The 16,151-nt window shown below is 39.0% G+C and overlaps 1 protein-coding gene across 1 annotated transcript in view; it reads left to right on the top strand.

The window, feature by feature from the left end:
- The first annotated feature begins 5,069 nt into the window (after nt 1-5,069).
- The window catches only part of ZNF366 (zinc finger protein 366), a 31,616-nt gene continuing 20,534 nt past the window's right edge, over nt 5,070-16,151 (top strand). The window contains exon 1 of the mRNA XM_009884267.1: nt 5,070-5,121. Coding sequence (XP_009882569.1) covers nt 5,070-5,121 — 52 coding nt within the window. The remainder of the gene's footprint in view (nt 5,122-16,151) is intronic.

Raw genomic sequence — 16,151 nt, forward strand, 5'->3', positions numbered from 1 at the left:
ATATTTTGCTCTCAGAAAGGGCCTTTTTTAAGTGTCCGCAGCACTTCAACTGTAGCACAATCACTGAATATGTTGGAAAAAGATCACAAACTAAAGGAAAAAAGGTTATCTCAAAAATCATTACTACTGTTTACCCTATATAAGGCAGAGACTACATTAGCTAGGTTGTGACTAAAACAACCAAAATGAAAATGACTGCAATTGCAGACTGATTATTTCATATTCATTTCAAATTCATCTTGAAATATCCTGTCAGGCTTCCAGAAGAAGCGCTGTCTTACTATCAGAGCTAACAAAGTAAGAAGCATCACTGCACAGGGAAGAAGATGCAAACATGCCTTTTCCTGCTATTTTGTGAAGAGTGACACATTTTACAACATTAGATGCCCAGCGTAAGCCTGTAAACATGTTAAGCAGTTTCAGGTGTTACAGTACACTTAGTGGACATTAGAGTAAATGAACATTCTTACTCAAGTATGATCACCAAGAAAGACCAGAAAAAATGCTGGATTAATTTCCCAGTCTAAGTAGAGGTAAAATTGCAGCCTTTACAGCTGTCAAATGGCCAGCTTTGAGAAAGCACCAAAAAACTTGGTGGATACTTTGGCAACTTTCCACATGTTACAGATCTTCAAACGTGACACCAAATTCAATCATACTGACCAAAGCCAAGTTCTTGCCCACCTCTGACCTGAATAGGGCTCACAGTCCTGCTCACATAACTTTATGTATGTTAAAAGATGAAAACACATCCTCTTAATCATACCATCTTATTTTAAAATAGCTTTTGATGGTATTGTTTTAATAAAGGTAGTTGTGATGATTACATAGTGAGTACAGGAAAAGCCTGTCTTCAAATGACTGCAGCCGATGTCATTTACCAGAAATGAGTTTGGCCCTGGATGAGTTTTAAAGGCCACTTTAAATTATAATAAGGTGTTTATTGCCAGGAAAGCTCCTGTCTTTAATACAAATTCCCACTTTTCTCTCCCCAAAGCAATTGAAAAATGTGATTGGTTCAAAGGTTATAGTCTACAACCACTAATAGTTCATTAAAGTGCTAATTAGATATTACCTGACTCAAAAGTACAAAATATGTAGATGGCAGAGTAGTAAATCTAGCTGTACAAACACATAGTCGTGAAAATACTCTGATCATACTATGGTCATGAGAGACAGGTAGTAGTGTAAAACCTTTGGAATATTTTCTGATATTCTAATATTTTCTAATGTGAGAAACTAAAGGAAATACATATAGTATGACTGTAATGATTTAAAAACCACAGCCCTGGAGATGTGTTACTGTGTAACACCACACGCAGGCTTAATGCGTAGCAATACAACAAATTGCAATACATAACAGAATATTGGTAACCAGAGGCAGGTTCTCCACATGCTGCCGCACAGAAAGGGAGTCCTTCAGACTCTGCTTTGCTTGTCTCTGGTCCCATTAGCATTCTGCCAGCTCGTTCCTGAACAGTCTACGGTAAACACGCGCTGCAGAAAAGAAACCAGGAAAGCACAGCAGAGAGTGACCTATGGAAAACAATTAGGTGTCCTTCAGTTTTTGTGTCTCTAAGTGAGAAGTGTATTATTTTTACTCCATAAAATTGCCACAGGTATACTGTAGGCCGGAAGGAAGATATTAGTTTTATTTTTTTTGCAGACGGTTCAGATGTATATGGTTATTGTCCTAAAGCAATCAAGCAAAACTAAGTGTCTCTGTTTTTTGCCTCTGGTCCCATTTTCTCAGGATGAAGTGGAATACTAATGCTGCTGCAGTTACCTCTGTGTTCTCTTCTATCTATGCTGGGTAGAGGCTCAATTTATTTTTAGCATGCTGAACTTGTTTATTTCATTCTTAATTTGAACATATAGGAAAGCATCCCTGCTGTCATTGGAAAGAGCCTCTGAAACACAATTTATTCCCTACTAGAGTTCCAAAAAAAAAAAAAAAAAAAAAAAAGGAAATCAAGGATTTAACATCATAGATGTCAATCTGGTTGAAGATCTGGTCTGATCATACAGGCTGGTACCAGAGGAATCTTCCTGGTCCTCAGTATTTACCCTGACCATGACCACAAGAATGTTTTCTTCCTGGCCACTCCTCACAAGACACTATGTGCTGGATCTGGGAAGCACTTATGCTTGAAGTTGTTCACTTAGCTGCATTAAGGCTGGCACTGTACCTTTCTGACTTTGTATCAGTGACTTCATTTTGGTAACAACACAGTGAAAAAAGGTGAAAAAAAAAAAAGGCTCATATTTCTTCCAGAAGAAATCCTCTTAACATGAGGAGGAACTTCTTTACTTTGAGGGTAGTGGAGCACTGGCACAGGCTGCCCAGAGAGGTGGTGGAGTCTCCCACTCTGGAGACATTCAAAACCCGCCTGGACGCTGTCCTGTGCAATTTGTTGTAGGTGACCCTGCTCTGGCAGGGGGGTTGGACTAGATGATCTCCAGAGGTCCCTTCCAACCCTGACCATTCTGTGATTCTGTGAAATATATTCTGAAAACCAGATGAACTTGTCCCTTAAAAAGTGTTTTAATATCATAAAATAGTGTCACCTGTTGTGGCTTGGTTTGCGTGACTATAGATACCAATGATTTCAGCCATTCTTTTATTTCTCCACAGTCAGTAATTGCACAGGCAATGACCTTGAAAGGTAGTTTTCTGGCATGAAAATCACAATTTCGGTGCTTCTTCCTCCTCAGGTTGTGATTTTCTGGCAGCAGTTGGGAGAAACTGGCAGAAGTAAGACCAAGTTAAGTACTACTGTGGCTGCACACTGGGAAGCAAGATTGTTCTGCCTGACCTTGGATGGGGTAACTAAGTAAGCCCTGAGCACTTGGGTGGTGGAAAGGCCGCTGACAATGGGACCTGAGGTAGGATCAGCAAAGATCTTATATCTACTGCTTTCCTTGCTGAAGTAGGGGGCTCTCACAGCCTCCAGTCAGAACAGCAAAGTCTTATAACCTGCTGAAGGTGCCACATGGATGTTTGCGGCCAGCTTCTTAGCTTTGCAATCCTCAAGAAAGTGAAACCTGCTGTTTGAAGAAGTACAGGACATCTGTGACAATTAAGCCTTTCATAGAGGACTACACAGACTATCACATACCCTCAGCGATTTATATAAGAAAGATCCTAACTTGATCAGTATGGGTTTCCAACCAAACTTCTGCAATGTGCTCCCAACAAAGAGAAACAAAATGATATGTAATTGCATTCTTCAGGGTCTCATAAAGTTGGCAGGCCTGGCAAATAAATAAAGAAAGCAAAACTAAAAGAACTGGGAGCTCCTATCATCTTTAAGACCTCAAAAAAACATTTCAAAACAAAGTAAAACTTTTTGAGCTATTAAACTGACCCCACATGACAGTACATTAATTTGGTGGCTTCCCATACTTCTTTACTTTCCCTGTGCTGGGTATGCACTAGAGATCTGTTTGATGAGGGCCTCCATTCCCAAGGGAGTATCAAGGACTTTGTTTGCAGTATATACCCTAAGTGCATTGCATTCTTTTGCTTTTAAAATTCACCCTCCTGTTAAATTTTTGCTCATTTCAGGAAACACTGGTGGTGATGTAAGGCCAGAGATCACTCGTGGCACCTGCATTGCTCTGTCAGCTGCTGATGTCCATTATCAAAGCTTTCAGTTTCTGAATATTAAAATAAAACCCTCTCCGGCCAAATCATTGCTAGACATCTTCTGGAAATAGCACCAGGAACTGCATGAAGGAATACAGGTGCCAAAGAGCTACTTCCTGTTGTGGTTTGCAGCTTATCAATTCTCATTATTGTACAATAAAAGAAATAATAATCTTTATGGATTAGCGTACCAAATTGTCCTCCCATTAACATGCTGATTTACAGCAGCAACTCAATTTATTTCAGCAGCATCTATCTAGCTATTGCTCCCAGAGCAAAGCCTAGGTGTGCAGTTTATAGGAGAGGGCCCTCTGAAATGGCTTTTTTTTTTATAACTTTCACAGAACTCAACCCTAGATTGCTCGTCGATGAGATGCCCCATTTTCTGTACCAAATTATAAGGGTAACGGAAAACACAGCCCCTGCGACAGTGTCAGAGTGTTTACTGGCAAAAATATCACAATGAAAGAAAAAAAGTGGGAAAAGAAAAAGGGAGCATCTAATCACTGTAAATGGACTTCAGATGACAGATAAAGTTAGGGCAAAACATAAAAGCAAGCAAAACCACAGCCGAGCACAATGGACTAAACTTATCCCAAGTATAACTCCAGCCAGCTGGCCAGTATCTGGTTGTCAAAATATGTTTAATGGTGAAAGAAAGAACCAAAATAAAGTATGAATTCTGTCCTGGAACATAGCGCATTGGTTTTGTTTGGATAAATCACGACGCCTTCTATAACGCGATTCTTTGAGATAAATTACTTGTTACTCAAATATCAAGCTATGATTCTTACCATTTTTGTGACCCTTTTTATTTCACAGCGTTCCATAAATATGAAATGTGCCATTTGCTTGTGATTAGAGTAAAGAGGGGTTTTAGGAATTTTTGTACCTATATCACCATGGAAACAAGATACACGTATACATCTATGATCGTTCCTTCTCTAGAGTAAAAGCCTGCATTATCTGTGCAAGCTTATGGCTAATTGCTCTGCATAAGATATGGGTGTCTTATTCCTACTCACTACTTTGGAAATTTATTTGTTTTAATGTACTTGCACATAACAAGCTATAAAGTAGTTTTTATGAAGCCAATAATGCAGATATAATACTTGAGGAATTCCTTCTGGTTTGGATGTATTTATTTTTCCAAACATTTTGTTTGAGAGAAAATGAGATTGCTATCTGCTGTTTCCTTATTTTTTTGCAGGAAAGCAAAGGGTTGTTGACTTCCTCTCCCCTCCCTTCCTTCCTTCTTTCTGAAGGTACTGTACTCATCTGAAAAAAAGAGAACGAAATGATTGTTCCTGTTCTCTTTCTTAAGTCATTTGAAACACTGTCCCTGCTAGTTTTCTAAGTTTACTGCAATCTCTGCACGGGGGGAGGGAGGGAGAGGGAGAGAGAGACACAGATTACCAACATGAGAGCAGGTAGAGAGTTTAGGGCAAGACTCCTTCCAGCTTCAACAACTGGTAAGTTAAGTAAAAACGCTTTTATGGTTAACTATTTAGAAGTGCAAGATATATTCTTTTGTATTATGAAAAGGCATTAATCAGATACACACTTAACTGATAAAAAGATAATAACCATATGAATTAAGAAGCAGTATATTTACGCTATAGATGTCTATAGTCTGGTTTTTAGATACTGGTGGTAACAGCATACGGTTTAACCAACGCAGACAAGAAAGTGTTTTCCAGTGAGGCTGATAATATTCATAATATAATCTGTGTCAAATTTTGCATATAATGCTTCTGCTACCAGAATCTTGTTACAGGCTTCACTGACTTTATCCCAAATGTTTCAGCAAGATTCATTGGGCCATTGCTGAAATAAAGAGAGAAGCTGTGTCATATGCAAATTATGTATTTCATATATTGTCTGCCACTACTTAAGTCTGCTCCAACCCACCAACCTGTGCTATAGTGGGAGAAGAATTACTAAGGCTTTTTTTTCCCCTTCAAACCGTATTGTGTTTACGATTACACATGTTTATCTCTACTCATCTGTGTATATGATCAATCTAGGAACAGTGACATTTAAGACATGGTAAGATAGTCTCAGGTTCTCACTTGGAAAAAAAAAAGACGAAGTTCATGCTGTGTGGTATGTAAGAACACCGAGGCTGATCACCAGCATCAGTAATAGGATGTACTCAAATGTTTATTTGTTGTATGCATTGTTTGTAGTTACCAATAATATTTTTCATATTGGGCATAAATATATCAGAAGCGGCGTGTAAAATGAGTGACTGAATGCAAGAGTGTGTTTCAAATATTGGAAGAGAAAAATCCTCCCCCTGAATTTTTTGTAAAAGCAGAATGCAGAGGTGGAGGGAAGAATTAGGACAGGTGTTCATTTCTTTGCAGAAGGAGAGCTTGGTCATCTTCTGATCCAGTATTTCTCCAAGCCATAGCTCTCTGAAGTGCAGGGTCCTCTGCGGGATGCCCGGAGCCTGGACAGAGCAGCTCCAAATGTCGGGCAGGCATGGCGGGGGGATGGCTGGCAGCTTGAACTGCCCTGCTCCCACTCCCACTCCTGCTCCTAGTCCCACTCCCACTGCCGCTCCTGCTCCCACCGGGGCAACTGGGCTGTGCTTCCGCCCCCAGACAGCGCTCTGCTCCCACCACCCCTTGCTCAGCCAACTAGAAAAGGATTTTCTTCCCCATCTATCTGCTGTCTCTCTGCAAGTTATTCCATAGGAAGGAGTGATGTACCCCAAATTCAGCCTGATTTCTGGGTAAGTTGTAGATTCCCTTCGCCTTATGAGCCGCAGATGGGTTCTGCCAAAGGAGGTGGAAATAACTTGTTTCTTGAACTCCGTAGCTTAATGTTGTAGCTCAGTCTAGTTTGGCGCCAATTATTGGGTTTATTTGGTTATACTTAACCCACAAAGAATGCTCTGCTAATAGCAAGTAAATGCCAGATGTTGCCATGAAAACGACTTGCCACATCTTTCACTCGGGATACCTGGGTTTATGTTTTACATGAGTAAATACTGATTCAAATTAAAGAGATGATTTTGACAGCTATTTTGACAGTTACATGTCAAACATCTGGAAAACCACTTTTTACTTCAAGTGAGAAGTAGAGGAGCCTCCTAAGCATTAAAAAAATACATAAGCTCTGTATTCAAAGTGGCACTCTGTTCAAATTGCAGAGTGTTAGTCTGGACTGCAATCACCTGTAAGTTTTGACCTGGTTAGTTCAGAAGTTCAGTCACCATGTAGGTGAGACACAGTTGCAGCCTTTAGGTGCAGATTTTGATTCTGAAGATACTAAACATTAGTATATTATTGATTTGGACCATTTATATGATAAATTCTTTCTCTGAGAGATTGTCTAATACACATAAATAATATGTGTGTTTATATTCATAGTAGGGAGCCAAAAGCAGTACGTGTTATTTTTAAACCCATTCCCCAGTAATGATCATACAGAAAGAGCATTTTTAAAGGAATGCTTAATAATTTGACAGTTAAAAATAAACTTTGAATTTTGAACTTCATTCTTAGATTTCAGCTATCAGGTTAAATTTTCCTTCAAAGAATACATCTTCGCAATCATTTGGAATTTGTTTTCATATTGTGTAACTTATTGCTGGAATAAGCATAACATGATTTAGTATAGTGGTAATTTGTAACACAACTAAAATTCTTCTCGAGATGTCAGGAAGAGGAGATTTTCGGCTGATGTGTTATCCCAATTGCTGAGACATTTACAAGCAGAAAAGGGTATAGTCTGAGGCTGGATTGAGTACAGATCTACTACCAGTTTATGTCACAAATTAAATATTTGTGAAATGAATTTTCAGTTATTCACCTCAACATTTAAAAAAAAAAGAAAATATTGAAGCAATAAGCCAAGAATAAAAAGAGAGAAGCTCTGTTTATTTTGCTTAAAGTCTTATTGCTTTTATTGCTAAGAGCTGCATTTATGCATATAGCATACATAAGTAAAAGGTCAGTCAGTGTATGTATTTTCCCAGAAGATTATGTAAAGCTATTATTTCCGTTTGATTTGTTCTCAATTATAATGAAACAAAATATAGACAGATTTTACTTTTATTCTGAAAAATACAAGCAAAACTACACCAATGGTGGCAAAGATGTTACAGAAACAAGTTGTAGCCCACGGAAACTCCAAGTTAAGATGTCTGATTCAAAAAGCATGGAAACTGATAGGAGTCTTTCTCTAAATGTCAATTGCCTTTTTATATTTAGGACCAGCTTCTTTAATGGTGAAAACTGTTGAGAACGTGAGTTTTGGATGCAGAATAGTAGCACTGAGTTATATTCCTAGCAACATTTTGGCATCTCTAATACAGATTTTTGACCAGCAGATAATTTGAAGCTTTGAATTTTAAGGATTTTTTTAATTGTTTTCGCATTCTTTCAAACAAGGACATCAATAAGAGCCTTGCCTTAGGACTGTCTGGATATAGAGCAAATACCGGTGGACTGAGAGGCACGATGTGCATCTCACAGATGAACATATTGGCATGTCTTTTAGGTGCTGTTTCTGGCAGCACCAGATAGATAAGCAGGATTTAGAATGGGAGAAGCACAGGGGAGATGAATCATGGCAGCAACCCAAGATCAGCCTTGTATACAGTGAGAGAAGAGTATGGATTACCCCAGATAGCACTTATATTGTTCCCAGTCTCTGATATGGCAAAGCCTCAATGATGTTGAAAGACATCTATCTGAATGGGCCACTCCACTCAGCCAGACATGTCAGCAGAAAACCCACCTGAGAAGCAAAAGCAGTAAAGGCTGCATAAGGTAATATGGTTTTTCTGTGGCCATGGTTCAAGGACACAAGTCAGGCAAAGGTGTGTAAGAAAAAGTAGATTCTTACTCATTGATGAGAAATGATCCATAGCTTCTGAGCACTTCCCCAGCTGATCCAATGAAACAAACTGCTTCTTCAAACAGACCTTACAAGTGCTTTCTAGACTGCACCAGATAGTTGTAGCATTAATTTGTTTGAGGGACTAATTTTATACGCCAACCAATTTTTTTAAATAGCCCACTTGTTAAAACCAAATGAGAATTTTCTTCTTAAATGCAGTAGTTTTCCCCATTCTAGTTTACCATCCCAGAAGACCACTGAAAAGGAAGGAATATCATCTTGGAGAAGAAAGAATTATATGAGGCAAATAACGTGAAGCCTTTAAAAAGAAAGAAACAAGTCTGGGAAAAAAGATGACCTGGGGTTATCCTCTTTCTGCTGAAAGGCTGATATTCTGAAACTGAGACCACAACTCTCCATTGCTGTTAAAATGCAGTGGAATTTTATGGAGGATATTCACATTTTCATCCAATGAAGAGGCCTAAGTTGATACTTATTGGTTATGTAAAACACCTTTTGGACTGCATGCTGGATGTGTGATTTTTCTTTATGTCTGTCTGGCAGGGACTAGTCCTTCTCACCTGGCTTCTAAAATACTAATGACCCAGTGAAAAACTATTTAATCTTTGTTTTAATTCCTTCCAAACTTAATTGCTTTTGTAAAACAAATGGGTTTATACTTAGTGTTGCCCTGATCTTGATAAGCAAAACACAGCATTTTCCTTCTAAACCAACAATGTTTAATGTATTGTAAAGACTTCTAATGTCACTGGAAGCAATTAAGCTAAGTAATCATATGTTAAAAGAAAATGTTTTTGTGCTCTGAAGGTTACAGGAAGAAATTATATGACTATTTGCTTTTTTCTTTTACCTCACTCCTTATTTCCTGCTTTGTATGTTGGAAAGATACATTACTAATTATTTGAATGAAGGATGAAAAAAAATATTATTCTAACTTTCTCTTCCCTCCCTCTTCTGCTGTGAAAGCTAAACCAGTGATACATTTTCCTTCTACTTTGTGGGTGTGCATGAATTAATGTGATTTAAAAGAAAAACCTTTGGACAAAAAGTGTGTTTCCTGAAAGCCTATTTTTCCCTTGCCAATATTCATAAAAACTAAACCTGGAAACATCTAACTTTCCAGCTGCTTATGCTCATTAGCAGCACTAGAATTCAGAGAACGCTGAAAAATACAAATGTTCATTGAATCCAAAGGTTCATTTAATTACAAAATCTACAAGGTAAACTGAGTCTCATACATTGATAACATCGCTTTTCACTAAATAATTAGAGAAAAGTGCAATTGGTTTGAAATTGAAAGCAAGGCTATGAGAAAGGTCATACATTTTTAGTTGTTATTCTCAGACTGTGCTGTACTACAAGGAATACTAATGCACAACAAGCAGGCATTACCCATGCAATCCTCTGTCTAGAGGCCTGATGAAGAATAGAAACCACCTGATTTCTCTGTGTGGAAAGAATTTTGCAGGGTGGTGTTCCCAGGGTGGAGGAGCAGGTGTAGTGGTTCTGTGGTGGGAGCATGTGGCTTTGCCCCTTTCTCAGGGAGCTGCTTATTCTGCCACCAGCCCCTCTGATAAGCCACAAGTGTGTTGGCTGGGAGGGACGAGGTGACTTCCAGTCTTCTTCTTCACTGGTTTGTTGCTATTCCTGACTGTACAAAAGCCACTTATGCTTTAATATTCTCTGTTTAGGGTTGCAATGTAACTGCTAGACTCTTTGCAGTGATGAAAGACCTTTAGTTTTGTGGAAGGCCCTATGCTGGATCTGCTACTAAAGATTTTGTAAATTGGGAAGAGTATGTGGTCTTTCCCACACCCAATACACTAGATTTAAACCAGACTTAAATATACCTCCTCTAAAGATATCCAGGAAGAACACATTGGAATATAGATAGTTACTAATTCATGCTTAGTCATCTCTCTGAGGTGCTTCCTAAAGCAAGTAGTGTTTCAGATTGAGGTTTCAGCTCCGGGTAAAAGTTATTTGAAAGCATTATTTGAAAAGGGGGTGTCTTTCATAAAGTACTTCCAGGTAGCAGAATATTTGTCTACCTGTCTACTTTTCCTTAAAAGTATTTAGAATACATGTGTAATGAAAACCATGTCAAGAGGTGAAAAGGAAAGGGATGACCTGTTTTTAGAGCAACTGTCAGCTTCTAAAGAAAAGAAAAATTTGTTCGAACAATCTGATAGGCACCAGCCCACGCTGGGTTGGCTCCCTACTGCAGGTTTATGAAGCTGTGAAGTGTGTCCTGTATTTGTTGAAAAGCTATTGTCCTGGGATAGGAATTTCAGAAAACTGTAGAGGACCTCCTGGAAGAGCAAGCTGACAACAATGTGCTCGAAGGTTTACCAGAAACTAAACCCATCCATTCGTAAAGGTGCAGGAAAATATTTTTTTCCGCAGTACAACAACAAGGAATCATGGTGTGATATAACGAATGTTATATCGAACAGTTTTTCTGCATAATGCTGCCCTCACAATATGAAGTCATCAAGGTTTCCGGTATAATTTTATATGTCTATTGGTAGCATTTTATCGGGGTGCTATGGAAGTAGTCACGTGCATCAGAGAAATGATGCTGACTGACTCCTCCTCTGTATCTCCTCTTCTCTCTGCCAGAAAAATCAAAATATTAATTAAAGCCCTATGATTCCAAATACACCAGTTTCTCTTTTCATGTCTCACAAAAAGGGACGCCTCCCTAAGCTTAAGGCACAGGTAAAGAAATGGAACTGAACAGATGTCACTGGATTCTGTAGGCAAATGATCAGGACTCAGGATTCCCTCTAATGACTGCAGTGAGGGTTTTCACCAGTTCGTTCACTACTAGACACAGAAAAAACGCATGAACTCAGTGGAAGGTACTAAACATGGTTAGGACAGTAAGTCAGAACAGAATTCACACAACTATTTATTCTCCGGGTAATGTCCCTCTGCCCATACGACAGCCTTGCATGCTATCCCTCCCAAAATGCAGCAATAATTTCTATCAAGTCTTCCAGGTTTTCATACGTGGCACTTGGCATTTTTACAGGGGAAAAAGCCCTGAATAGAATGATTGAGGGGCAGTCAGGAGGAGAGATTGAGAGAAAGAGTTATATTAATATATAACGTGTTTTTTTACAAAACTTCTTTTTATCTTGATGGTCGGCTACTCTTAGTCCTGGAGTAGAGTCACAGCGGTTTGATGATTTTGTTGGTCTTCTTTTTCTTGTGGTGAAAATCTGAACTGATTACTACCCAGAAAAAGCTTTTGGCATCACTAAGGGAAGGAGTAGTACTAGAGTGGCTTGGGAAATGTTCAGAATTTCAGATTTCAAATTATTTTGAGTTTCTTCTCACTCTCTTTTTTTGCTTTTTATTGGCAAAAAGTAATTTCTTATTTGTTTGTAGCTCTAGTCTCTGTTCCAGTTTCTGCTGATGACATTTGGCTATGTCTGAGCTGCCATTCCCACTCCGTATGCTAGTTTATTGAATTCAGTAAAACTGGCATTTTAAATCTGTTTCAGTTTAAAATAATTAACCTCAAGAATTTCTCCCTGTTAGTTGATTTACATAGAGATTTTTTTCCCAATTGTTCAAAATCACAGAAGCAATATAAAATTTATTTTAAATTTCAGATATTCTTTAGTTATGGCAACAAACTAATGCATATTTTTAAAGCTTTCTAGAAGTTAATGAAATAATTAAAAGCAATATGCAGGATGCATTTTGGAGATCAGAGAGGGAAACGATTTGCTTTTTGCTCTTCAGTCAAGGAGAAGATTCAAGTTTGGCATCACAGGTGAAGGGTAAAGTCAGAGAGGAAGTTATCTTAAATTACTTCCTTGCAGGCACTTCATATGAACAGTCAAAACCACCATTTTATGCTGGAACTGAAAAAGTAAGCACATTTCTCTTCAAACAAAAGCAAACTGGTTTTAAAAAAATGAACCCTCATTTAAATGTAATTGTGAGATGTATGTGAAGGTGATACATCTTCTGAACAATAAATATATATTCAGCATGGTTTCAATGCTTTAACACAGATTTTATGCTCTGGCAGTCTGGAAAGCAGAGCTCCTTAATCACAGTGCAGATGTATCAAAAGTAGTTTCATCCAACGCCCCAACAATTTTCCTTAAGAGCCATTTTTAACTCTGTCTCATTGCTCATCATTCTTAGGTTTTTTTTTTTCTATTTGACTACCAATGGGATAAACACAGTGGTGTCCTAGGAATGGCACTGACGTCTCCAATTCCTTTGCTGTGTTTCCTATTAAACTTTGGTTCTGAGGGAAATGTCTCAGGCATTACTTAGCCAGCTTAATTACAAGTGAGTAATAGGGGTTAACAGGGATTAATCAGTCTTTTCAGCTAAGCAACTTTTCCAGCAAGAAGTCTGCTCAAATTTCAGCTGAAATCGAATTTATTCATCTTTCCTAAATGATTAGCAAAACATTATCTGGTAATTACTTTTAATGAACTGGACACCAAAGAGAAGTGTTCAGTAGCAGATACATTTTTCCTAATTCCATCAGTTACTGGATGAAATCCTCTTCTTTCGGTTCCTGTAGGATATAGCATGTCTTACTGGAACACACGATACCTACCACTTTAGCAACCTTCAGTTTCACTGTGAGTTTTGAATTGTGTGAAACAATGAATTGAACACAAAATAAATAGAAAAATCAATGGTCTTGCTGAAGACTAATAATACTCCCCCATTTTTAAGTAAAACTATATTTTCATTAAAAAACTAATCTGTTTTGGAGACTTTATATGAAAACTCTCCCATACAATAATCTTCTCCCTCCGCCCTTCTCCAAGCATATGTGCACATTTTACCTGGTACTTTCTTACAAAGAGATACCTGTTGCTTTACACATGCGACACTCAGAAGGTGCAATTAACTGCTGATGGTGTAGGAGGGTGCTAGTGGGCTGGCTTGGAGAACCAAGGCTGAAGGTGGCCCTAAGCTACCCTTTAAGATAACAAAGAGGTGGCAGGAGATCAGACCATCTCTCTGGACTCCATAGAGGTGATAACAACACTGGGATTACAGTAGGAAGGAAAGCTCAATCTATTTCCTTTTTAAAGGTCATGAATGCCAGTGAAAGGTTTGCTTTCAAAACAACAGCCCAAGGAAGACAGCAAGAGGGTTATGGAAGGGCATGCTTTTTTGATCATTCTAATTTTGGGTGTTCTGCATAGCTTTATTATTTGTGTTAAAATAGTACTACTGTACAGCTCAAAACCACTCTGTCTCCACTTCACTCTATAGTGTTTAATGGTTGTGCTTTGTAGATGGAAAGATTATGTCCAAAGTGTTCTTTCAAGGACTCCACACTCTATTCAATGTTAGTATTTTGCTACCATGTCTTTCCTTATATTTGTATTATTTATTTGTTCTTCTGTTCACCCTGTCTCTTATAGTATCTGTTTGGTGAGTAAAAGAAATCCTAAAACTGCGTTAGTGTAATTTGATGATTTTCCAGAGGAAAAACTATTTAATACATAGGATTCCTATGGTGCCAAAAATGTACTATTTTAATTTGCAGGGGCAGATAGGGAAGTAGACAGGAAACAAGGATAGAGTGATAGGACTTCTATAAACAGAGATTAAAGTGGCTCCACATACTTTATAAAGGCAGAGGCAGATCCATGGTTCCAGCATTTGACATGAGAGCTCCGTATCCGCTTAAGAAAAGGAAGAAATTTTTCTTATTGGCATCACCTCATAACAGCCAAATCCCAAATCTTGTTCTCAGCTACACCACAGATTTTCCATACTCATTTCAGTACAATATGGATGATGCCAGGGAGAGAATTCGGACAGTTACTTAGGATGAATTACTGCCATTGTTTCATTGAGTAATTAACTGAACTGGCCAACCCATCATTAATTATTATAACTAGTGAGAGCAGGATTAAATGGCATTTCCACCCAGTCTGCTGGCACCAGTTAAACTTTACATGTTTGAAGTTCTGCTACTGTAAGTTCTCCCGATGTCACCATCATAACCAATGTGGTCTTGTCAGCCCTGAACTTTGGGCAAGGTCTGGAAATTCGGTATACCTGTGCCCAAATGCTCTTGGGGACCCAGTCCTATAAGAATATTTACATGAAGCTGAATATACACCACCAACATCAGATTTGGTGCAAAATGTAACAGCCCCTTGGTGGGAGACTTTGATTCATTCCTCTCCCCGCCCCGAGGAATTTGAACCCACATCTCTAGCCTCTTAAGTGAGCACCCTAACTAGAGACTGTGAGGGCAATCCTGCTCTCCTATGGCTGGAGCTAGGCCATTAAAAAGACAAAAATGCAAGTGCCAAGGGGCAGGGAGCAGAGAGAAGTCAGACAGGATAGTCAGGGTCCTGTAGGATCCATCCCTCTAGAGATAGGTCTGGGCTCCCCTCCAGGTATCGCTTTTCCAGGTTTGTTGAAAGTTAAAGGCACTTCACCCTCCTGAGTGATTGCATTTATGGCTTAGCTGTGCTGTCAGGCTCCTCTCAGTTCATTCTGCCTTGTAATCCCTTCTCTGCAGTGCCAAACCTCCAGAAGAAGGGACTGAGGGTCCAGCATGGGTGAGCACAATTTGTTAAGGTACATCCTCGGCCTAAACTGAGACCTGTGCTCATTCCCTGGACAACAGCTCTCAGCACTCAGCCTTACGTTTTTGTTTTCTTTTCAAAACAAACAAAACTAGTCTGGGGTACCTAAGACAATTTCTTCTTGACACGAACACGGGAGCACCTTCAAAAGCAGCTGAGTGCCACACGCTGGTTAGCCTGCTTGAGGCAATAGTTCACCTCCGCTTATCCCCCAAACTTCTGTTCAGAATATGAATGTATTTTGCTTTTCTGTCTTGTTAAAAAAAAAAAAAAAAAAAAAGAAAAATAGAGAGGAATAGAGAGGCACTGTACATTTAAAAAACCCTAACCAATAAAGACTATGCAGTTAAAGGGTTATTAGCAAAAATGATCTGGCTTTACAGTGGCAAAATAATGATTTCTAAAGATGGAAGAAATTGAAGCTGGAAAGGGTCAGCTCTTCAGGGATTTGGTGGGGAGATGGAAAGTGGGGCATGAATGAAATAACCTACAGTATACATGAGTTTCAAGGGACTTTAAGGAGAAGAAATGGAAGTGTTTCAGGGAGAGGCAGATTGAGAAGAGCATAGGTGGGCATCTCTCCTCCTGCACAGTGCAGCTCTCACTGCCCTGGCTCCTGTCTAAATCTCTGGAGGTACAAGACCCTCCATCAAAGCACTCAGAGATATCTCACTTCCCCAGGACGCAGTACCTGTCTCCACATGTTCCTCAGCCCACAAGAAACAGTTGTCTTTGGATTTTTATATTAAATAACTTATCCACATCCATCATTCATGCAATAAGAAAAAAATCAGAAAGCAACATCTTTGGATCAGGAAATCTCTGAGCCACAGACAGCTGGAGGCCTGAAGACCCTGCTGGAAATTTGTCATGATACTCTTTGCTGTTTCTTATGTTCTTCACAAGACCAGTATCTTGGGTTAACTACATTACAAGCCTGTAGCTGAAACGGCTGGATTTTCACTGTCCTGTACCTCACCAGCAGCTCTGTTTCAGGCTGTACTTAAGCATGTTTTTGTGAAGGGAAA

The sequence above is a fragment of the Charadrius vociferus genome, unplaced genomic scaffold (assembly GCF_000708025.1).
Source record: "Charadrius vociferus isolate BGI_N301 unplaced genomic scaffold, ASM70802v2 scaffold183, whole genome shotgun sequence".
NCBI lineage: Eukaryota > Metazoa > Chordata > Aves > Charadriiformes > Charadriidae > Charadrius > Charadrius vociferus.